Below are 24,937 nucleotides of genomic sequence, written 5' to 3'. Positions count from 1 at the left end.
CGCTTAACGACTGCGCTACCCAGGCGCCCCCCAGAGTAATCATTTAATGAATAATTCTGTTTCTTAATAAGATCAGCTTTAAGTAAAGCAGGCCCGGACAATAGGTTTTATTTTTCCAATCTCTTAGTGAATCTTTTGTGTTCTGAATTTCTCAAGTATTTTAAAGTGCTTGTGTCCTTCACTCCTTGACTTAGATATTTGTATTACAAAAGAAATCCAATTCATCTGGGGGTTTTTTTTGGGGGGGGGTGTAGAGGGAGACAGAAAATCTTAGGCTCCATGCCCAGCAGGAAGCCTCACCCGGGGCTCCATCTCACAACCCTGAGATCATGACCTGAGCCAAAATGGAGTCAGATGCTTAACAGACTGAGCCACCCAGGTGCCCCCAATTCATCTGATTTTGAGGCATATTCAATTTCTACTTTACTTCAAAAAAATTCCATCTACTTGTGACTCTTCAATAATAATTACTCCACTTGACCAGAATTCATTCTTTTTTTTTTTTTTTTTTAAGAGAGAGAGAGAAGTGCCAGGGTTGGGCAGAGGAAAAGGGAGAAAGAATTTTAAGCAGGCTCCACGAACCAGCCTGGAGCCTGATGTGGGGCTCAATCTCACAACCCTGAGGTCATGACCTGAGCTGAAATCAAAAGTCAGACACTTAACTGACTCAGCCACCCAGTCACCTGTAGAATTCATTAATTTTATTTGCTCTTAATATTAAGTCTATTATGAAAATCCAGTATATGTTCTATTCATTTTTCTTTAGTTGTGGAACCAAGAATTGGTCATATTTATTTGTGTATGTTCCTTTGTTTTCTATCCAGGCAAGTAGTTTCCTGGATGGGGTTTCCTAGCTATCAGCAGGCAGAGTCTACCAGTCTGAATGGCAAAGGGAACTGATCACTGTGCGAATAAAATAAATTATCCTGGAACCTTCCAGGGATAATCGTTTGACCTTGTTAAGTTGTTAACCCCTAACAATTGTTTCAGGCTACTGACAGTTTTGAGGTTTTGTTTATTCCAAAGAGGGAGAGGGAGAGAGAATGAAACACAAAATCCTCCTGAGTTGAGGAGAAAGGAAAAAGGTTCATTCCATCTTGCTTCGGGCTCCTATCTTATCTCAGAATAATTCACCCACATACAGAACAAACTTTTCCCTGCTTTTGGCACAAATACAAACTGCATTGAGAAACTTGAGCGATGGGTGCCTTTCTGCCTCCTCCATGTGGAAATGTATTTACATTTTTGGTGAAAATCCTAGAAGGCAGAAAATACAGCTGCTCTCTACTTCCTCTGAAGGCATGAACAGAGCTGGTATTTATTCATCGATTCTCTGAAAGTCAAGTATTGAATATATAACCCCTATTTCAACACTTGGTGGGAGGAGAGAGGTGGGAAAACTGTCTAGTATTTTCAGCTACAAAGTGGAAAGAATGTGTGTAAAAACCACCTCTGTGAGGTGAGAAGAATACGCCGGGCTTTTTGGTGCTTTACTGAAGTTCCGACCAGGATCGGCACCCAAAAGTGGGCCTCCCCCGCTGCGGAGTGTCCCCAGCGCTGGACGCACCCCGGCAGGTGCAGGTGGGGGCGGGGCTGAGGGCGCACCGGAGAGGTTCTCGCTCCGCGCGAGATCTTCCCACAACCCATTGGCTGGGGACCAGGACCTCACTCTTCGGGAATAATTTAGTGTGACAGAATACTCCAGCAACAGTGCCTTCACTCCAATCTCCGTGTCAACACCTCTGGGCTAAGGAGTAACTAAAACATATTAGAGCCGCTATCAATCTTAAACAAACTCTGGTAGTAAGATAAAAAAACAAAAAGGAACACATTTTTCATCGCTCCACTTGCCCATCTGGCTCTGCGCGGCCTCTGATCCATGCCTTCGCACGTCAGTCTAATCATCCATCTCCAGTGGCTAAGTCATTATCAGGTGTTGACTTAGGCCCTGAGCAGAATTGACAAAAGACCTATCTTTATTTTTTTTATGGTGCTTTTTTTCCCTTTTGATGAGCAGACAGATGTACTTCCTCTTATAAGCTAATCTTTTATAAGCATTCCTTATTTGTAATCAGATTTTCTCACAGAGTGTAAAAAAAAAAAAGTGATCTGCTTTCCTTAAACATGATTTTTATAATAATTTCTTATTCTATTATGTCACCACACCACATCCCTAGTTTTTGATGTCAAGTTCCATGATTCAGTACTTGCGTATGACACCCAGTACACCATGCAATACGTGCCCTCCTTAATACCCATCACCAGCCTATCCCAATCCCCCAACACCCTCTCCTCTGAAGCCCTCAGTTTGTTTCTCAGAGTCCATAGACTGTCATGGTTCATTCCCCCTTCTGTATACCCCCCTTTCTTCTTCCCTTTCTTCTCCTACCGATCTTCCTACTTCTTATGTTCCATAAATGAGTGAAACCATATGAGAATTGTCTTTCTCTGCTTGACTTATCGCTTAGCATTATCTCCTCCAGTCCCGTCCATGTTGCTGCAAATGTTGTGAAAATGTTTTTTGATGGCTGAGTAATATTCCATTATATATATGGACCACATCTTCTTAGTCCAGTCATCTGTTGAAGGGCACCTTGGCTCCTTCCACAATTANCTTCCATGATTTGGCTATTGTGGACAATGCAGCTATGAACATTGGGGTGCATATGGCCCTTCTCTTTACTACGTCTGTATCTTTGGGGTAAACACCCAGTAGTGCAATGGCTGGGTCATAGGGTAGTTCAATTTTTAACTTTTTAAGGGACCTCCACACTGTTTTCCAGAGTGGCTGTACCAACTTGCATTCCCACCAGCAGTGTAAGAGGGATCCCCTTTCTCCACACCCTCTCCAACATTTGTGGTTTCCTGCCTTGTCAATTTTCACCATTCTAACTGGCANTAACTGGCGTAAGGTGGTATCTCAGTGTGGTTTTGATTTGAATTTCCCTGATGGCTAATGATTTTGAACATTTTTTCATGTGTCTGTTAGCCATTTGTATGTCTTCATTGGAAAAGTGTCTGTTCATATCTTCTGCCCATTTTTTGATTTGATTGTTTCCCGTGTATTGAGTTTGAGAAGTTCTTTGTAGATCTTGGATACTAGTCTTTTATCTGTAGTGTCATTTGCAAATATCTTCTCCCATTCCGTGGGCTGCCTCTTAGTTTTTTTGACTGTTTCCTTGGCTGTGCAGAAGGTTTTTATCATATGATTTTAATAGAAATTCTTTCTTATATAAAATCAACATGCATTGTATGAGGAAAAGGGGAAAGGGTAAATAAGACAAAGGGTAAAGATCCAAAATATTCTGTATTATGTGAGCAGTCTTACATAGTAAGACAAAAAGAGATTTTGTAGGATTAAGCAAATATGTTTTTTCTTTCAAAATATACTGTTCTAGTTTATAGCATTTTAAAATACCTGGACCAAACATAAATTCAAATAAAATCTGTTCATCTTTTTGTTCATCTTCCATTCTAGCAATTCTGTCGTATATGCTATAGTGTGCACATTGGCAAATCGTGATTTGGAACAATTTATCAAAATTCTTTTTTTTTCTGACTTTATAATGTTTATCCCTTAAGATGTGCTACTTTTTCAGACATATTTTTTTGTCCTTTACCAGAAAGTAAGTGTACTTTCCACAGTTCAATCTTTATCTTGGAAATTGGCAAGAAGCAATGACTTTTGATTCACAATCCTTTGGGCTGTCTTGAGAAATCACATTGTGGCTGGATATGAAGTCTTGACTCTTATCAATAATTAGTTCCTAACAGCATGGAATAGAGGCGTTGCCCTGTTACAAAGATGATAGTGTGTTCTTTGGAATCTCGGACACTTACAATTATTCTGGGAGACATTGATTTCTTAGCTTCAGAGTACAATTAGTTGTATTCTCTTGGCTTACTAAGATTAGAAATTATATGTTATCTATGTTTGAGTATTACAATGCAGACTGTTACTTCAAATGTATTTAGTACAGGCATAATGAATCAACCCTGAATGACACAATACACACTTCTTTGACTTTCTACTGCGGAACCAGATAAGTATGAGAGAGATTGCAGATTATAACCCTCTGGTTACAAAATATTCATGCATATCTAATTTTCCACACAAAATCCTTATGACTAACAGGTCATGGATAATAATGAGATATGAAGAGTAAATATTGCCTCTTGTCTGTTTACTCTGTTTGGCCTCCTCTCTGACCCACCAAGGAATCAAAAAACTATCCTACTTCAAAACTTATTATATAGGATACTGCCAAATGAAATTAAGTTTTCCAGAAGACTTCAGTGTTTTTCAAGACTCCTTGGATAACTGGGCAGCAGAATGAACTAGTTACAATTCAACAAATTATAGCTTTGAAAACGAAAGCTGTTTGGTAACAGGAAGATGATACGGCATCTAATTTGTTCAATAATTGCTATCCATTTGGATTTTTAAAGACAAAGCATCTGTAACTAAATATATAAAAGATGAAGAAAAATTATGCTCTCATTTAGTTATTAGGACAAAAATGAATTTTTTTTTAGTTTAACATGTATTTATTGGGCATCAATTTTGTTCCAGGCATTGTGGTAGGTGCTTAAGACACCAAAATAAATAAGGTGGAGTTCCCACTCTTTGTGAGTCTACAGTCTACTGTGGGTTTCTCAGCTGGGGTTCTGCGGATGTCATTAGGGATTCTGTGAGAGGTTACTAAGAGCTACAGAAGGGATTAAAAAACTTTTTAAAAATTATTTGAACTTCCTTCTCTATGCGGTGCCAGCACAGTGATTAAGCAGCCCTGTTAGCAAATTAAAAACAAACAAAACAAAACAAAACACCTTTTATTTTATTGTGGTAAGAACCCTTAACAGATCTACCCTCTTTTTTTTTTTTTTTTAAAGATTTTATTTATTTATTTGACAGAGAGAGAGAGACAGCCAGTGAGAGAGGGAACACAAGCAGGGGGAGTGGGAGAGGAAGCAGCAGGCTTCCCAGTGGAGCAGGGAGCCCGATGCAGGGCTCCATCCCAGGACCCTGGGATCAGGCCCTGAGCCGAAGGCAGATGCTTAACGACTGAGCCACCCAGGCGCCCCCAGATCTACCCTCTTAACAAAATTTTAAGTGTACCGTAAAGTATTGTTGACTATAGGTAAAATATTTTCCAGCAGATCTCTTGAGCTTATTCACCTTGCTTAATTAAACTTGATGTCTGTTAGTAACTCCCCATTTCGCTCTTCCCTCAGCCCCAGGAAACCACCATCCTATTCTTTATTCTTTTTTTTTTTTTAAAGATTTATTTGTTTATTTATTCGACAGAGATTAGAGACAGCCAGCGAGAGAGGGAGCACAAGCAGGGGGAGTGGGAGAGGAAGAAGAAGGCTCATTGCAGAAGAGCCTGATGTGGGGCTCGATCGCACAACACCGGGATCACGCCCTGAGCCGAAGGCAGATGCCCAACCACTGTGCCACCCAGGTGCCCCTCTATTCTTTATTCTATGAATTTGACTATTTTAGATGGCTTATATAAGTTGAATCATGCAGTAATTGTCTTTCTGTCATTGGCTTATTTCACTTATCAAAAGAGTGAAAGGGCAACCTACAGAATCAAAGAAAATATTTACAAACCATGTATTTGAGAAGAGGTTAATCTCCAAAATATAAGGAACTCCTACAACTTAATAGCAAAAAAACCTAATGATGCAATTAAGAAATGGGCAGAAATAGGCATTTCTCCAAAGAAGACATACAAATGGCCAACAGACTTATGAAAAAATGCTCAACGTCACTAGTCTCCAGAAACAATGCAAATCAAAATCACAAGATACCAGCTCACACCTGTCAGGATGGCTATATAAAACAATAATGACAACAAAAGACCAGTGTTGGCGAAGATGGGAAGATATTGGAACCTTTGCACACTGATGGTGGGAATAGAAAACAGCACAGCCACAATGGCAAACAGTATGGAGGTTCCTCAAAAAAATTAAAAATAGAACTCTCATATGATCCGGCAATCTCACTTCTTGGTATTTATCCAAAAGAACCAAAGTCAGTATCTGGAAGATATTCCATGTTCATTGCAGTATTATTCACAATAGCCAAGAAATGGAAACAATCCAAATGTCCATGAACAGCTAAACACATGGCATATACATACAACGGAATACTAGCCAGGCTTTTAAAAAAGAAGGAAATTCTGCAATATGTGACCATATGGATGAACCTAGAAGATAAAGATCATCTTTTTTTTTTAGAAGATTTTTTTTAAAGAAGACATTTTTTAAAGATTTTATTTATTTATTAGAGAGTGAGAGAGAGAGAGCATAAGTAGGGGGAGGGGCAGAGGGAGAAGCAGGCTCTCCGCTGAGGAGGGAGTCTGAGCAGGGGGCCTGATGCTGGACTCAATCCCAAGACCCTGAGATCATGACCTGAGCCAAAGGCAGACGCTTAACCAACTGAGCCACCCAGGTGTCCCAGATCATCTTTTAAAAGAGGGAACAAATCATTTACTACATAATACCTGTGCATTATTTGATGGAATATTCCAGAAAGGAACCGTAATGCTCATGATAGCTCTTGAACACCTTTCTAATCTGTTTTAGTGTTCTCATCTTCTCTTTCCAGTATTTTATTAAATGATTACTACTTCCAGGGCATCTCAGGTCATGATCTCAGGGTGTCGAGATCAAGTCCTGACATTGGGCTCTGTGCTGAGTGTGGAGTCTGCTTAAGATTCTCCCTCTCTGGGGGCATCTGGGTGGCCACCCAGTTAAGCAACTGCCTTAAGCTCAGAGCGTGATCCCGGAGTTCTGGGATCGAGCCCCATGCCAGGTTCTTCTGCCGGGAGCCTGCTTCTTCCTCTCCCACTCCCCCTGCTTGTGTTCCCTCTCTCGCTGGCTGTCTCTATCTCTGTCAAATAAATAAATAAAATCTTAAAAAAAAAAAAAAGATTCTTTCTCTCTGCCCCTCTCCCCACCCCACCTCCACTCACACACTCTCTCTAAAATCATAAATAAATACATACATACATAAAAATAAAATAAATGATTACAACATCCCCCTTTTATTTTGGCTTGTCTCCAAAATGATTTTGATAGATGTACAGAGATATATGTGATGGGGCAGGATGATGGACAGTTTCATACACTTCATTAATCAGCTTTTCAAAAATCTTTTAAAATCATGCCTTGTAAACTGTAATGGAAATTGTTATTATCATGATTTCCTTGCTTTTCTTGCTGATTTCCCAGAATTCTTTCTTTCTCTCTCACATGCACATATACATATATATGTATTTTTTACCTTTGAAATAACTATAATCATATTCATAATCAAATCCAAAATAAGTGATGTGAAATGATTTGCATTGTCTCTTCATTAATGTTATGAAACAAATGTTGTTAGCTCATTCCTGTATTTTTTAAAAAGTCAAATTTGTGATTTTGTTCATACACTCTTAAAGGCAAAAAGTATGGTTTTACCCTGCTTAAGTTGGAATCTTTTAATTTTATTTATTTATTTGAGAGAGAGAGAGTGTGAGAGAGCATAAGAGAAAGAGAGGGAGAAGTAGGCTGCCCATTGAGCAGGCAACTCGACATGGGGTTCGATCCCAGAACCCTGGGATCATGACGTGAGCTGAAGGCAGCCCTTAACTGTCTGAGCCACCCAGGTGCCCCATTGTTACATTCTTTTCTCTCCAGTGTAGTAAATTCTTAATTAAGGGGGCTGCCGTACAAAGTGATTGAATAGTTACAGATGGAAGTGAAAATGAATGTTTATGTTTTCGCCCTCAGGAATATTGTGCGTATGTTCATTGTATGTGCCAGTGAGCATGAATTATAATTTAATAAAGCATCTGGAGTTTCCTAGATTTTTGTAAAGGTGAGTTTGCTTTCCTGCTATAGTGTCGAAATTATTTTTATGAGATAAAAATGTGGGTAGCTGAGGGGCACCTGGCCGGCTCAGTCGGAAGAGCATGCAACCCTTGATCTCGGGGTCGTGAGCCTGAGCTTCACATTGGGCGTGGAGATAACTTAAATAATAAATAAATAAATAAACCTAAAAATTTTTTTGGTAGGTGAGATGTATTGGATAAGAATAACATCAGTGTACCAACTACATCTTAGCAGTAAGACTATCACTCATCTGTCTTACTTATTTCATTAGTTAGTCAAAAGGACTAGAAGAGATTCAAGAGAAGAGAAGAAAGTGCTCCCAGATTTAGTCACTTGGTTCATTCTTTAAATGCCACGTATGGACAGTGTGGTTCTTTCACTTACATCCTACCAGAGAAGCACTGGGGAGACTAGGTCCCTGCCGTCAGCGATTAGAAGGCCGTATGAAACAGATGAATGCCCTGTTGTTGTCTCTGTTCCTGCCAAGATCAGGCTCTGAGGAAATCCACTCTGGCATCCAGCTGCTCCGAGGTCAACACCACTTAACTTATCTGATGGAGACCTACCCTCAAACAGATCTATCCAGAGGCCTTAAGGCTAAACTCAAGGAGCATCTTAAGTGCTGGTAAACACAAGGTGAAACTGCTCGGGAACTATGCTCCTGAATAGCATTTTCTTTTTCCAGTCGTACCCCAAATACGTGTTTCAGCTTCTTTGATCAGATTTGGGAGACATAGAAATATTGATTAAACCCTAAGACACCACAGGGGCACCTGGCTGGCTCAGTCAGCAGAGCACATGACTCCTGATCTTGAGGCAGTGAGTCTGAGCCCCATGGTGGGTATAGAGATGACTTAAAAAAAATAAAACCTTAAAAAAACCCAACAACAACCACCCTAAGACACTTCAAGAAATTGAACACCAACTCAATGCTAAAGTCCCAGAGTGAGGGCACCTGTGTGGCTTAGTCGGTTAAGTGTCTGCCTCTGGCTCAGGTCATGATCCCAGGGTCCTGGGGTCAAGCCCAACGTCAGGCTCCCTCCTCAGCGGGGAGCCTGCTTCTCCCTCTACCCCTCCCCCCTGCTTATGAACTCTCGCTCTCTCTGTGTCAAATATATAACATCTTTAAAAAAGAAAAGAAAAAAAAACCTAAAACAAAAAGAAAAACGAATTTAAAAATCACAAAAATACAGAAGCAGAGAAACTTCTCAAGGAAATGTTAGCTGTCTCTTGAGAGAGGACAGAAAATACTATGGCTATGAGAAATACAGAGTTTCTGTCTGGGGTAGTGAAAAAGGTTTTGAAAATAGAGGGAATGGGGGCGCCTGGGTGGCTCAGTAGTTAAGCGTCTGCCTTCGGCTCAGGGCATGATCCCAGAGTCCTGGGATCGAGCCCTGCATCGGGCACCTCCGCTGGGAGCCTGCTTCTTCCTCTCCCACTCCCCCTGCTTGTGTTCCCTCTCTCACTGGCTGTCTCTCTCTCTGTCAAAGAAAAAAAATAAAATCTTAAAAAAAAAAGGAAAAGAAAGAAAGAAAATAGAGAGGATGGTTGCATAGCATTGTAAATGTAATTAAGGCCACTGAATATAAAAATCACATTTAAAAACGGTTAAAATGGCAAATTTTGTGTTACATAGTTTACAACTAAAAACCTCAATAATCGAATGCACCAAACTACTACTGAATTGCACACTTTAAGTGGGTGAGTTGTATGGAATGTGAATCATATCTTGATAAAGCTCCTTTAAAAATGTCATTACGAAAAAGAGGATTAAACCCCGCGAAAGAAAAACACCACAATGTGTAACAGTCCTAGCCTTTTAGTTTTCATTTTTAGGAATTTGATTTCATTTGCTTCTTCCTACATAGTACTATACTTCCCTGGCAAGTGTCCCATTTTAATCTACGTTGGGAGGAAACAGGATGGCAAAATATTGCTGCTGTTGGAATATGAAGCTTATTTATTTTAGCACCGTGGCTTCTAGAAATCTTGTTTTTTCCTTCCAATATTTAAAAGAGTCATGCTGAACACTAGCAGGTGGTCTTTTTGATTCCTTATCAAGATGACATTTTGGACAGCAATAGAAATCCAGTCACCTGAAGGAAAAAAGATATCCCTGATTTGTCGTGTTTGGGGCCAAATTTTCCCCAATTCTGACAACATGAAAGTAGCTATTGGCAATTGCCTTTGTTAGAGAATTCCTCATTGGTGAAGTTATAGTCTTTTTAGGAACTTTAAAAATGGTGGTCATAAGACTGAATTTACCTCAGGTGACAAATAAGAATCTAATTATCTGGAGAAAATGTTACAGTGATTATGACTCATAGATTCTACACATTGACATCTCACATTTCTATAATCATTACCTAAGCCCCCAACTCATTAAAATCTATTAACAATTTTAATAGGTTTACCAATTTAAAAATTTTCCTCTTAAATTTTATATATTATAACCAATTTCATCAATTGCTTCTACCCTCTCATGAAACAGACTACATATGGAACAATGCTGTCAGGTGAGACAACTAACTTATTTGTCACTTAAGGTAAATGTAGCCTTACTAACCACCATTTCTAAAGTTCCTGAAAAGGATTAAAACTCCACCAAGGATGGAGCTTTGTTTGTTACGCTGTTTGACTTTGCTGTCCAGCTTTTGTTTTCTGTACAATGACAATCCACCCATGAACACTCAATTTCATAGGGAGGAGGCAGGAGTGGGGGAGGACTAACAGGAAGAGAAGAGTCATTTAATAATTTATCAAGATAAATAATGCTGCTCAGGGTTTTATAAAGAATGAAGCCAGGCTTAGCAGTGAGTACAGGGCACTTGGATGTTTTAATTATGGCTCTAAAGGAAATTATTAACAGAGCAAAAATTTCTCTTAGATAATTATTTTTTATTTTAATGTTTTTCTTGAGATGTTACTGATTTTCTCAAAAATACTGGAGAATTCAAAAACAGAAGGTCACAAAGTCTTCCTTAGGACAAATGTGTTCTGTTCCTAATGATTCTTCTGGAACCATAGTCAATGAAATCATCCCGAACACAATAGTGTTTGTTCTGGGATAGACTTTCTGATTTCTCATTCGGAGACAAAGACAGACTGGAAAATCAAAACCAAGAAATATTTCTCCTAAACAAACTGCACTGTTTGAATGCTCTTCTTCTTAGCTGTGCTGAAGGGCCTGATGTAGTGGTTATTTTTAACTGGGAATGGAACATTTATTTTGGAAAATGTTCAGATCCCTAATTTCATAATGAGCAGAAATACATACTTTCGATGAAAGACTATGAAATGCAGTAACCCCATCAACACATAGGTGCAGAATCTTCAACAGACGATAAATTGTGAAGTCTTAAGTCTGGATGACTTGTATCAATATAGGAAGAAACAAGGTGCTGGACCTCCTCAAGATATAGTGTGCTTATTTGCTCATACACAACATTTCCTCATAAATAATGAGCTTGTGTGATATCAAATGGATTCTATCGTTTTTATTGATTGCTATTACTTTTATTAAACAATGTTAGCCATGTCAGATGATTAAAAAACAACTAATATTCTTGGAACATGTGCATCCTATAGAACTGATATAAACGGACCCAGTCTTTCATCATAGCAGTGGATTTTCAGGTTGCACAGAGATAAGTAGTTCATGTTCCAAACACTACAATCACTTCTGGGTTAATCATCCAACACAATTCATAGGCTCCTATTATATAGCTGTGGGTATAAAACTTACAGAGTTTAGCACAAAGTCAATACAAACAGAAAAGCATCATTCTAATTGTTACTGAAGCGCTAGAGGTGAGTGTCCGCGATGGGTATCCTCCTGAGTTCTACGATCTGGGAGTCAGTCAAGGTGCCTCCCTCCTGGCTGCCTTGACCAGATTCATTATCACTGACACTGAGACCAGCACCTGTAATAGAAAAAGAATAAACACAAAACTCCGACCATTAGTGCAATGAACTAAGGGTCAAGTTACACCAAGCTGACACATGTTTATTTGTATTACATTGGTAAATAGTGAGCTATACATTTTGAAAAAAATATCATCATCATTATTATTTTAAGTAGGCTCCACACCCAAAGTGGGGCTTGAACTGCCATCCTGAGATCAGTAGTTGCATGCTTTGCCAACTGAGCCAGCCAGGTGCCCCTTGACTAATTATTATTAATACCTAACAATTATAAGCGTGTATTTAAATTCCCTTTGGTAGTTTTTGTAAGTGAAAAGTAATTTCTAAAAACACAAGTTTGGGTTCTCAACCTTTTCTGTATCCACACTGTTGACAGGTGTAACACACTCCCAAGAATTGCATTTCTCAATTGGGAGCTCATTAAAGTAAAAAAAATTAGGCAGGTTATGAGAATTTTGCAGCAGGAGGATAGGGGGTGTTGTTAGAAAACTGAATCTTCAACCCCACGTGTACTGAACCTAGTAGGTCCTTCAGCTGAGACTCAGTGTGGGCAGTGATCTGAGAAGAAAGCCAGGCATTGACAACACGTGCTGTCGTATCAGCGCCAGAAGACACTGGCTCTGAACAACTCAGATCGGATCCCAAGATAAAAATAATTGCGTAACACAGTACCAAAACAGATCCATGCACAAATCCCGCAAGGCTAGCTGTTAATTACAGATAGCGCCCAGAACCTCTGTTTTGAGGAAGCTCCACTATTCACTACCCTTCTTACAGCTCAGAATAATTCAGAGAATTTAACACTGTGCCAGCGTAATCCCTTGTTCTTTCCTTCTCTAATACGCAGAGGACCACAAACTCTTTCTCACACACACACACACGTACGTGCGTGCGCGTGCACACACACACACACACACACACACACAGAATGGGGATGTGGTCAGAGGGTGTGCTGCTGGCTTGAATCACCAGAGATTACGGCTCCCACTCCTCCCCCTCTGCTGGGCACTGGACTCTGCAAACAAGAAGGAAAATGAAAAACCAGTTGCTGGGCAGCTGAGACCTCCCTTTCTGCTTGAGAAAGGCAGATGGCGAATTAGGCTCTTCTTAACCTATTTGGGGATGGAAACAGAAGCCCTAGTGGGGGCCTTCTTCCAGCCAGGCCCTCCCTCTTCTGGGTCTGTCTTTCCCAACCTCTCTGTGAAAGGCGGCTGTTGAAACCCCATCTCCACCCTTTGCTTCTGGGACACTGCACTTGCCCATCTCATCCTCTGACCTGCTGGCTTCTTCCAGGGAGCTCCTGTGCTTCCTCCTCAATCTCTTCCTCGTGGGGCACCACTGGAGGCCTTGTCTCAGCCCTGCTTCCAGGCCCACACCATCCACCTGATCCCCGCTTGCTCTCTAGCCTGCCGTCTCACTACTATTTCCACCTCTGCCTGACATATTCCTCTTACCTCCGCCTCCTTAATCTGGCTGCCTCCATTCTTCCTGTCAGTAGCACCTCAGCTGTCATCTCGGCTACCCATAGAAACACAATGATTCTCTTTTGAAATGTCTGACGCCCTCATTGCATTATGTCCCTCATATCTTTTCTATCATCTAGCTCATAGGGCAGTGCTCAGCACACGGTGGGTGTTTAGTAAATGTCTGCTGAGTGTATTAATAAACTATGCTCTGCCTTCTAGTTCTTATCAATGTCTCTTCCAAGCCTTACTGCCTGTTCTGTTCCTCAGATCCATTCCGCATTCCATGCCCTCTCCTTGCCAAGAACAAACAGTTCCTATCGCCAACTGCATCAAGTCTGGAACCCTCTGACACTGATTAGGACACTTCCTAATCTGGCTCTACCCTTCCAAATAGACATACTTCAACCTCGGCCTGTTGGAAAGCTTCCGCCAAGTGATCAGGTCTCTTGTCTGGCCCTGCATGTGCCACATGAATTCCAGCCTGAGTGTCTTCCTGCCTATCCATCGAGGCCCATTTCACACCCTTCCGCAGATGGTTCTTTCACCTTCCTTCGAATCAGGGAGGTGGGGGAATGCAGTATTCGAAAAGAAAAGTCCTAGTTTATACCTGAAAAACATGTGAATCTCATCCCCTTTATTCTCTTAAACTGCCCTGGTTTGGATGATAAATTACATGGTATCTCCCCAGATAACGTATATGTGTCACAGAGCAAAATGTGTGACAAACACCCATTGACTCTTTCCTTAGGTGAAGAACTAGAATACTACCAATGACAGTGTTTTTAAAAATTTAGTTAGTTGCCAAAATTAGTACACTTAACATAAGAAAATCAGATTTTTGATTTCTCTTGAAAAAGCAGAGGGCAACACTAGGCCTGCATTTTCTGGATTGCCCCCCCCCCCAAAAAAAGCAAAAAACATGGGTCTGGCACTACTGTTTGCCCCTGTTTTCACCCAGCCCTCTTGAATCACTCATGGTATTTGCTTGGCCCCTGAGTAACATTTGAGTCTGCCACTCTGCCTTAGAAGGACAAAAAGCCCATGCTTCTCTACCCCAGGAACAGGGGAACTGTCCCACTTGGAAGAACCTCAGTGGATTGGGAAGACACTGGCCACTCTGTAAGGAGAAGGTAACTGGGGCCCTGAGGCCTACAGCAGCTTAATCCAGATGAGGAGGAACAAAAGGGCTACATAAGAAAGCTGCCCAACATGGGATCGACTACAGAGAAGCAGAGAGGATGCCACAATTACCATGAGGGCAGAGTGGGGCTTAACGAGTGCACTAGTATCAGCTCCCACTGACTTTGTATCCGCCCGCTCCAGATCTCATTAGGGAGACAGAGTGCCACCATCTTGACCAAAGCATGCTAGAAAGAAGCTCTGCACTGGAAGCCTGCTGAGCCAACGTTGAGGGCAGACAGAACCGGCCTTAAAGGTTGAAGATGGGGTGCAGCTTTACAAGTAAGGGGTGTCACCGGCTTGTTTAGTAGCCTAGAGCCCCGTGAAATATCAGGAATTTCTAGATACAGCCTCCCCTTGAATTACCACGTCTACATAACCAGCTCATCTTCCTTCTCAGTTTCTGCCCAGCTGAAATAAATGCATATTACTCAAATCTTAATCCCTTGCTGTGACTCAGAAAGGGCCCATTTTACACACAGTAATAACACAGCAGACTGGGAACATAGCCCCAGGCTTCTTGCTTTTTGTTTTTTTGTTTGTGTTGTTTTGGTTTTTCTTTTGTTGTTTGTTTTTGTTTTAAATATTTTATTTATTTGAGAGAGAGAGAGAGCACAAGAGGTGGAGAGGCAGAAGCAGGCTGCCCACTGAGCAGGGAAGCCCACCGCGGGGCTCGGTAACAGGACCCCAGGATCATGACCTGAGCCCAAGGCAGACACTTAACTGACTGAGCCACCAAGGCGCCCCTCTCGTCTCTTTGTAATGCATAAATGGTCTAGGAGGGTGTTTTGCAGTATCATGATTTTTTTGAAAGGTATTTTTTTCTACTTTAATTTTAAGCCAAAAATTCAAGAAAAATCCAGTAACTGTGGTAATAATTACTTTTCCCTACAACAGACAGAAAGGTAATAGCCAAGGCACTAGAAGTAACATTTTACGTTCTTCTGGTGCCTCTCCTTTCTTCAACATTTGAACACACTTTAGTTAGGAAAGGGTTGATTATTAGTCTTGTTTTACAGATGCAGGGAGTGCCCGCAGATCAGAGGTGTTCACTGAGTCGCTAGGTCACACAGCAGGGAAGTCACAGAATGCAGATATCCAATGTCTTATGACCCCAAACGTAAGGTGCTTTCTTCTATACCATATTGCCTCTTGTGGTTCTAATTGTGTTACTTCCTTGTCCCCTAGGCTTTGAGTATTCAACTTGGTCTACAGAATACATTGCAAACCTTCTTGGCCCATGTTCCAGCCCTACACCTCTATCCCTATTCTTACCTCACTTACTAGTCATGGTGCAATGAATGCCAGGTGTTTCAGAATACATTATGAACATTTAAAATAGTTTTTAAGTTGGGGCACCTGAGTGGCTCAGCTGGTTAAGCATCTGCCTTCGGCTCAAGTCATGATCCCAGGGTCCTGGGATGGAGCCCCACATCGGGCTCCCTGCTCAGTGGGAAGTCTGCTTCTCCCTCCACGCTTCCCCACTTCTTGTGATCTCTCGCTCTCTCACTCTCTCTCAAACAAATAAATCTTTAAAAAAAATAGTTTTTATCCCGGGGCGCCTGGGTGGCACAGCGGTTAAGCGTCTGCCTTCGGCTCAGGGCGTGATCCCGGCGTTGTGGGATCGAGCCCCACATCAGGCTCCTCTGCTATGAGCCTGCTTCTTCCTCTCCCACTCCCCCTGCTTGTGTTCCCTCTCTCGCTGGCTGTCTCTCTCTGTCAAATAAATAAATAAAATGTTAAAAAAAAAAAGATTTCTAAAAAAAAATAGTTTTTATGCATAACAGTAAGCCGGACCCAACAAATAATACGTACAATGAGCTACTGAACTTCAACTCTGCCAGATACTAATAGATTCTTTATATTAACAATCTCTAAACTCCATGAAAACTTACAAGCTAATTATAACTCTTTTTAAAAAAATATTCTATTTATTTATTTGAGAGAGAGAGTGAGCGAGAGCGAGAGCACAAGCTGGGGGCAGAGGGAGAGGCAGAGGGAGAGGCAGAGTCCCCACTGAGCAGGGAGCCCGATGTGGGACTCGATGCCAGGACCCTGGGATTATGACCCAAGCTGAAGACAGATGCTTAGCCTACTGAGCCACCCAGGTGCCCCTAATTATAATAACTCTTATGTGCTAAATGAGGAAACTGAAACCTTGAGTCCCTTGCTGAAAATCACACAGATAGTAGACTACAGAACTAGGATGCCAACACAGGGCTCTCTGATCCCAAGGCCCATTACTATTTTCTACAGATTTTTCAAATGTGATAAGTGATACAAAGATCATTCTCCTTCAATCTTCTTTTTCGGAAGGAAAAAAAATCTTTCCAAATTTTGCTCTTCCACTTTGATGCCCATTTAACTTTGTTTAGCACACTGGTCTGTAGAAGTTTTTGAAGTTAAATAAGTCATTGTGGTTTTATGTGATCTATCTGAAAGAGATATTTATTAATGAGTTCTTAGAGGAGTTTGAATATTTAGGCCTTGATTCTGAATGTTTTCATTTCTATTCAAGGACTTGTCATTTATTTTCTTCTGACTGAAAAATAAATCATTTGAAGTTTCCAATGAAGAAATGTTTACCATGACATTTGTGTCCTTGGCCTGAGGTAAAACCAGGAAGCTGAGGGACAAGGGATGATAGGGAATCAGATTAGTCTTTCTGGGAAAAGCCCTCTGTGAAGAAAATCCTGTTTCTAAGCCCAATATGCTCCAAGCTTGACATATTCTAGAACCTTGTCAGCTTTTGATAAACATAAAAATCTAGCCATGGAGCTGGCCATCCCACCTCATAATCTAATACTACACAATGCTCCAGGTCAGTGCCTCTGAACTCCTTCATAAAGCATCTGAAGCAATGGGATTCCTTTAACTTGTGGCACATGAAGTTTTTTCAAAGAGTCGAGGGTGGTGTGAGGACAGCTTAAGAAAATGGATTCCTAGATTTTTAACTTCTGTGTGCACTTTTTTCCCCAAAGTTTATTTATTCATTTAAGTCATCTCTACACCCAACATGGGTGTTGAACTCATGACCTCATGATCAAGAGTTGCATGCTCCTCTGGCTGAGCCAGAAAAGTGCCCGCATGTGCACTCTTCTGATGAATTTTTGATAGTTATTTATTAAAACATTTAAATTTTTATTTTATTATTTTTTAAAAGATTTATTTATTTAAGAGAGAGAGCATACAAGAGTGCTTCACAGTGGCAGGGAAGAGAGACAGAGGGAAAGGGAGACAAAGAGAGAGAAAGAAAATCTCAAGCAGATTCCCCACTGAGTGTGGAGCCCCACGTGGGGCTTGATCTCATATCCTGACTAGAACTCAAGAGTCGGGTGCTCAACTGATTGAGTCACCCAGGCACTCCTCAAAACATTTAATATTTTAAAAATCAATGTTGATTTATTCAATCATAGACTAATAATAATTATAATGATAACAGTAAAAAAAGAAACTTTTAACACTAACACTTTCTTATGGCCACAGGAAAACTTTAAGTTTCAATTTGTATTCATGTTTTGTTAGAGAGAAGTTGTTTTGAGTGAGTGAAGATTAAATGAACTTCAAGCATAAAATATATTAGGATAAACTTCTGTGGTGGAGTGGAATGGAAATATAAGCTCAAGGAGAAAATACAATGATGTAAAATTTCCAATTGTAAGAGAAAAGCCTGCCCCATATGTATTTAAAAAAAAATGAAATGAATATGGGGTGCCTGGGTGGCTCGGTTGGGGTCTGACTCTTGATTTCTGCTCAGGTCATGGTCTCAAGGTCGTGGGATCCAGCCCTGAGTTGGGCTCTGTGCTGAGCTTGGAATCTGCTTGAGATTCCCTGCTCTCTCTTTTTCTCAAATAAATAAAGTCTAAAAAAAAAAATGAAATGAATAATGATGGGTATCAAATTGCTCTGATATTTACACTCCTTTAGTTTAAAAGAATAATGTAAAAATTTCATTTTTAAACACTAAAATTTATAATACAGTGGAAATTACATTATTTGATACTATTTCAACTTCTGATGAAAATCTTTAGATGTTTATTAAATATATGCGAAGGGTTACCTAGCTTTTCAAAGTTGTTTAAGGGTTTAAATGAAAAGACTTGGAAGACCCACTGTTCCCAGTACCAGACTTGTAGACGCCAATGGTTAAAGTGGAACTGTGATAGATCAAAGTTTGCAAACCTAAATGTCACTGAGGCCAGGTCGGCTAGCATAGACCAGTGACACAGGTCTGGTGAGCACTGGACAAATCAAAGAGCTCATGCTCTGTCCAGAAAGATGGCCATTACTCAACTCCAATCAAGGAGATTTTAAGATTGCGCTATATTTTAAGCACTCTGTTGCTAGATTTTTTTTTTTTTTAAGAAATTCTGGGTTTTTATGTGATATCTCCAAAATTTTTTTACAATTTTTTTTTAAAGTAATCTGTACACCCAATGTGGGGCTCTAACTCACAAGCCTGAGATCAAGTGTCACATGCTCTACTACTGAGACTGTGAGGTGCCCTAGGATATCTCTGAAATTTGGGCTTAAAAAATGTTAAAATGCTATGAGAATCAAACAAAACCCTCTATTGGGCCAAATCTGGGCCTATGTGTCAACTGTAAATTCAGCTGTAGACGGAATGGCATGTGAACTGCTTCTCTGATTTGACCATATTCGATGATGAAGTGTCTTGAGGGTGGTGCTTGATTATTATAGTACCTTTTCTAAAAATAGAGGGAACCAATGTTAGAGACTGTTATTTTGGTCTTTTTAAGTATTTATTTCCTAATGAATTTGGTGAGCTCCAAGGAATGCTAAACTCATCCATAAGCAAGCAAGTCATTCCATACATTCCTGAACTGAATGCATTTAATACTTGTTATATATATAGGACCCACATCTAATTTAATTATGCTGCAAGAATTCATTTTATGTTTCCAGTGTCCCAACATCAACAACTGACCACTTTGTAGTGCTGGGGACATAATCATCCCTGAGAATCATTAGTATTCTGAAAGCCCCTTTTTGGTCCTAACACTAGTGAACATTTTAGGCAGTTGTTATTTCCTTCTTCATGAAACTTCTTTTCTCTTTATTCTTTTTCACCATGCTGTAGTTTCCTCCATGGGACCCTCTTCTATTCACTCTTCTAAAATATTTATTTATTTATTTATTTATTTATTTATTTATTTATTTATTTTCCAGAGAGAGAGAGGGAGAGCAGAGCAAGCATGGGGGAGAGGAAGGAGGAAGAGGGAGAGGGAAAGAGAGAATCTCAAGTAGACACTGCGCTGAGCCCAGAGCCCAACACTGGGCTCGATCTCACAACCCTGAGATCATGACCTGAGCTGAAATCAAGAGTTGGACACTCAACCAACTGAGCCACCCAGGCGCCCCTATTCACTCTTTAAAGGAGATGTTATCCAGGATGCTGTTCTTGTTGCCCTTCCTCCGTCTCCCCTCCCTTCCTCACCTCTTTCCTTTTCTTCTTCTTCTCTCTCTCCTTCACTCTACCGAGCTCAAACTCGTCCATCCCTGCAGCTTCAAATAGACTCTCTGCACTGGTACAGGTCAAACCAATTTCTCCAACCCTGAATCCTCAGCTAAGATCCTTCAACCCTGAATATTTAAGAGCCCCAGGCCTACCCACCAATACTTCCAAATCTGAACTCATCAGTTTCCCCCAAAACACATGAATGAACAAATGTTCTTTACACAATTCCTCAGCCACCGAAGTGAGAAGCAGGCGCCTTTGCTGACTGTCCTGTCTGTGCTCCCTCAGCTTTCTTCTGGTGTTCATCTTCTCTTTCTTATTTCAGCTCCTCGAATCCGAGGCCCGAACCTCATTCTCTTGGACAATTGTAATAATCTCCCAGCCTTTCTGGTTTTGCTTCTAAATTTATTTCTCATACTTTCGTAAGAGTTCTTTTGCCTCAAAACCCAGTGGGAACATGCCATTCCTCTCCTCAAAAACCTCCATGGCTCACTAGGTTCTATAAAAATCCCACTCCTTAGCATGGCTTCTGAATAGCATTTTAATCTTATGTAAAACACCAGCAAGTGTTCTGCTCCCACAAAATGAATCTATTACTAAATGCGTTCCGGAAACACCAGGTTAAATTAAGTGAAGTGGGTTTCTTTACTCTAGGACTTTTTAGAGCTGCTAAATGCTAATGTGAATTGTGAATCTTTGCAGTTTCCCAAATATACTCAGTCAGAGGGTCCTCCCGTTGAGGATGACTATAAATATCTCAAGGAGTTTGTTCGCTGAAACCCAGTTGGGGAACTACAGTAAATTATTAACAATGCAGGTAAATTACCTTGCAGGCCTTCCTCCTGCTGCCTGGCTCGCACTCCCCACCCGCCCCCGCCCCAGCCACACTGCAGTGCGCCTTCTCCCCAAGTATCTGCAAGCCTTGAACCTGTAAGCCCAGGGCTTCGGCCGATTCTACTCCCTCAGTCTGCAATGCCTTTCCTCCACTCTTTACCTATTTAAAACCACATATTTTTCAAGAATCAAGGCCAAGAGGGTTCAAAAAAATTTCCTCAATCTCTTCAATAATTAATAACTCTTTTCACTACTTACTTACTCTTCCTTATGTCATGTTTGTGTGAATGTCTATTCCTCCAAGCAAACTCTAAGTTTCATTTTTCTTTCATTCATTCATTTTCTAATGATATCCACAAAAGTTTTACCAAGTGCCAAGCACTATTCTTAATGTAGGGATATTTAGTAAAATGCATTTTGAATAATTATCTTAATAGGTTCATCTGAATATGGATATATCTTCTTGCTTACTTGTACATCTAGAAAGGAAAAATCACTGAACATTTTATAACACTGGCAGTTTGAGATTTTTCTGAGGAAAAAAAGAAAAGAAAAAAACTGTAGGGGCGCCCGGCTGGCTCAGTTGGCAGAGCATGCGTCTTTTGATCTCAGGGCTGTAAGTTTGAGCCCCACATTGGGAGGTAGAGTTTACTTAATAAAAAAAAATTTAAGAGACAAGAAAAGAAAAAACCCCCAGCATATTTGATTTGAAAACAACCATCCACTGGGGTCACAGGTTGAGTGGGGTTGAACATGTAGGAGGAGCCAGTGAAACACGATATATGATGGTGTTTGGAAAACAGTAGAACTACACGTGGCCCTTTACATTGCCTTTGACATTTTTTTGCTTCAGAGACAGTCCAGTCTCTTTGGCAGGTCAGAGGCAAAACTCTCTGAGTGTGATCCCTACCACTGTCCTACAATACTGCACTTGTCTCAATGGTATCTTGGTGTTATATCAAGATTCCGTGACAGAGATATTTACATTTACTTTGAGTATGCCTTTTTCTTAAGAGCAAATTGTAAATTATTTTTAGGTTGTGTTATATTTGGTGCCAAGAACAAAATATCCTGAAGTTTGGCTGGGATTAGGATGGGTCATGAGAATCAGGATGTGCTAAGGGGGACTGACTGTACTTTTACAACCTCATGGGAAGAAGATATAAGTTGTAGCATAGCAAGAGTGCCTACTTCTAATGTGGTTTGCGGGCTCATACATACCAGTTTTTAATGCAAATATCAAGTCATCAAACTCCTGGGACTCTTCATCGGCTATTAGTGACCCCTGACCATATCCTCCGGAGGAAGGGAACGTGGCGCCATTCTGCGGACTTGGCTTCAAGTCGGGGCTGGCTTGACTGGCTTGTTGGAAGGATGCTATCTCCCAGTCAGGTGGCACCTTTTTGGGGTAGGGTTGGGAGAAAAGGAAACCATAATATCAATACATACATATTTACTCTGATATCTACTTTATCTTCACATTCTCATTATGGAGACCATGTGAAGGGACTGTTGAACTGTTTAGAATTAAGACCTTTAGGGGCGCCTGGGTGGCACAGTCGTTAAGTGTCTGCCTTCGGCTCAGGGCGTGATCCCAGCATTCTGGGATCGAGCCCCACCAGGCTTCTCCTGCTGGGAGCCTGCTTCTTCCTCTCCCACTCCCCCTGCTTGTGTTCCCTCTCTCGCTGGCTGTCTCTCTCTGTCAGATGAATAAATAAAATCTTTAAAAAAAAAAAAAGAATTAAGACCTTTAATTTTACCTTTGGTCCTTGGAGACAGCCCAGTCTGGTGATTCTAAGCAATTTCTCTATAAGAATTACTTGTAGATTTCTATGCTGTCATGTGTAGGGAAAAAAATTTATTTTTTTTTAACTCAAACAACATGTTTTATTTTTTTGGTAGTATGTATGGAAAGAAAACTGTTAAGAATTTAAGAACTGGAGGGGATGGAATTGGGGTGGTGGACGAAATAGGGGAGGGGGAGTAAAACTTCCAGTTATAAAATAAAGATTCATATAATCATTGGATTAAATGATTAAAAAGATAGTTCTAACCTGAAATGTTTAAATATATTCACGTCCCTCTTGGCCACTGATAACCAGTCCTTTAATCCTTCCTTTCCTCCCCTGCAGGGCTTCCTAGAATGTCTCAGACAGTCCCTCATCGACAGACAACTGGATCAAGGCCAATTCCAAGTATCTAAGGAATGCAGAGCACACTTAAGGGTACACCATTGTGCAACACCCCACATGAACATTCAATCAGTGGCTCAGGCCCAGGAATTAAACTGTCACAGCTGCTCCCCCCCAAGAGAGACTGCAGGGATGCCTTGTATTGAGAAAAGTGACCTGAGGACTGTAGAGATCATTTGAGAGAAGATTTAGCCTTAAAATATTTCATTAAGAAGTTGGACATCTAGACCAGCACTGCTCAACAGAGCTTTCTGTGATGACACAAATATTTTACACCCGTGTTCTCCATTATGGCACTTGAATGTGGCCAGGGTGAGTGATGAACTGAATTTTTAATGTTATTTAATTTTACTTAGTTTGACTTTAAATAACCACACCTGGCTAATGGCTATCGTACAGCTCAGATCTAGACAAATGCTAGATGGGGTAAACAATCAAAGAGATAAACAAAAATTTTTAAGATTCACTCCTGAATTGCTAGTTCTAAAAATTACCATTTCTATTGGTATCAACTATGATGTGAAAATAATTCCGTTTTAAGAACTTTGGGGATATAGAAATGGTATTAAATTTCTAAACATTTAGGGATACTAAAATTCTTTTTTTTTTTTTTAAGATTTTATTTATTTATTCGACAGAGATAGAGACAGCCAGAGAGAGAGGGAACACAAGCAGGGGGAATGGGAGAGGAAGAAGCAGGCTCATAGCAGAGGAGCCTGATGTGGGGCTCAATCCCACAACGCCGATCATGCCCTGAGCCGAAGGCAGATGCTCAACCGCTGTGCCACCCAGGCGCCCCAGGGATACTAAAATTCTTAAAAAATATTGTACTTGACTTGTGATCACTTACTTACCTTAATTTTAACCTGACATGAATAAAATTCCTTTCTACATTAACATGAAGGACAAAAAATATCACTGAGCAGGTAGATTACCTCTCTACCTACCTATTTACCTACTTAACTATCTATAAACCATTACGTTTTTAGACAGATGCACTTTGATCTCCTGCATTGTGCAGGATGCAAACACAAATACTGTTCCTCTTGGCTCAATTTATTTTTTTGTTTCTTAATTTTTTGGAAGGGGTGAAGAAGGGGCAGAGGGAGAGAAAGAATCTTAAGCAGGCTCCATGCTCAGCGGGGAGCCCTATGCAGGGCAGGATCTCACAACCCTGAGATCATGACCTGAGTGGAAAGCAACAGTCAGAAGCTTAACTGACTGAGCCACCCAGGCACCCCTCCCCTTGGCTCTTCACTACAGAGAGGGCAATACGAGCTACGTAAGGAACGGTAAGCAAGCAGAAGTCAGGCACTACAGAACTGATCAGGGACCTGCATACCATCTCTGCCTGGACAAATGTCTGCAGGTAGTTTTAAAAATCTGAGCAGTGGTCCCAGTGCTAGAGGTAGCATTACTGACAGGTTGGTGGCACTGTGATCTAGACACAGGGAAGCAAGACGAGGTGGACAGAATGCAGAGGACAGTGGGAGGTGGATCTCACAAAGGACGCCCTAGATAGATTTTCTAGTAGTGCTGCTGAAGCCCTCTTCGAAGCTTGTCCTAAAATATTTTCGGGTATTTAAATTAAAAAGAGTTTTAGCCTATTTTCTTTTCACTGAGTGTTTGTTGGGATCGAAGGAATGAGCTGGGATGGGTGAAGAAAGAGAGCTGAGGAAGTATTTTTAGGAAGAACACAGTATTTAAAAAAGCCATTTCCGAAGCAGATTCCGTCACTGCCATGTTAAATTAGGAAGATTCTGAAGAAAGCGGTGACAAATTATGCACTGACTTCCCAGTACAAACTGCGGGTTAGTACAGCTCACAGGATATGGAAGAAAAAGAATGAGATACAGGCCTGATACCACAGTAAGCCAAGCAAATACCATGGATCAGAGGCTGTTCTAGGAAAGGGATTTAACAGTCACACAGTACCTTTTAACTTTCACTCTTCGGGAGGGAGGGGGGGGGGAGGA

The 24,937-nt window shown here is 40.8% G+C and overlaps 1 protein-coding gene across 1 annotated transcript in view; it reads right to left on the bottom strand.

The window, feature by feature from the left end:
- Positions 1–11,369: 11,369 nt before the first annotated feature.
- Positions 11,370–24,937, bottom strand: part of ADGRV1 (adhesion G protein-coupled receptor V1) — a 520,697-nt gene continuing 507,129 nt past the window's right edge. The window contains exons 90-91 of the mRNA XM_034655643.1: positions 21,991–22,168; positions 11,370–11,810 (exon numbers count right to left, since the gene is read on the bottom strand). Of these exons, the coding sequence (XP_034511534.1) occupies positions 11,692–11,810; positions 21,991–22,168 (297 nt within the window). The 3' untranslated portion in view covers positions 11,370–11,691. The remainder of the gene's footprint in view (positions 11,811–21,990; positions 22,169–24,937) is intronic.

This window comes from Ailuropoda melanoleuca, chromosome 3 (genome assembly GCF_002007445.2).
Source record: "Ailuropoda melanoleuca isolate Jingjing chromosome 3, ASM200744v2, whole genome shotgun sequence".
Taxonomy (NCBI): Eukaryota; Metazoa; Chordata; class Mammalia; order Carnivora; family Ursidae; genus Ailuropoda; species Ailuropoda melanoleuca.
This window is presented reverse-complemented; position numbering and strand designations above follow the sequence as displayed.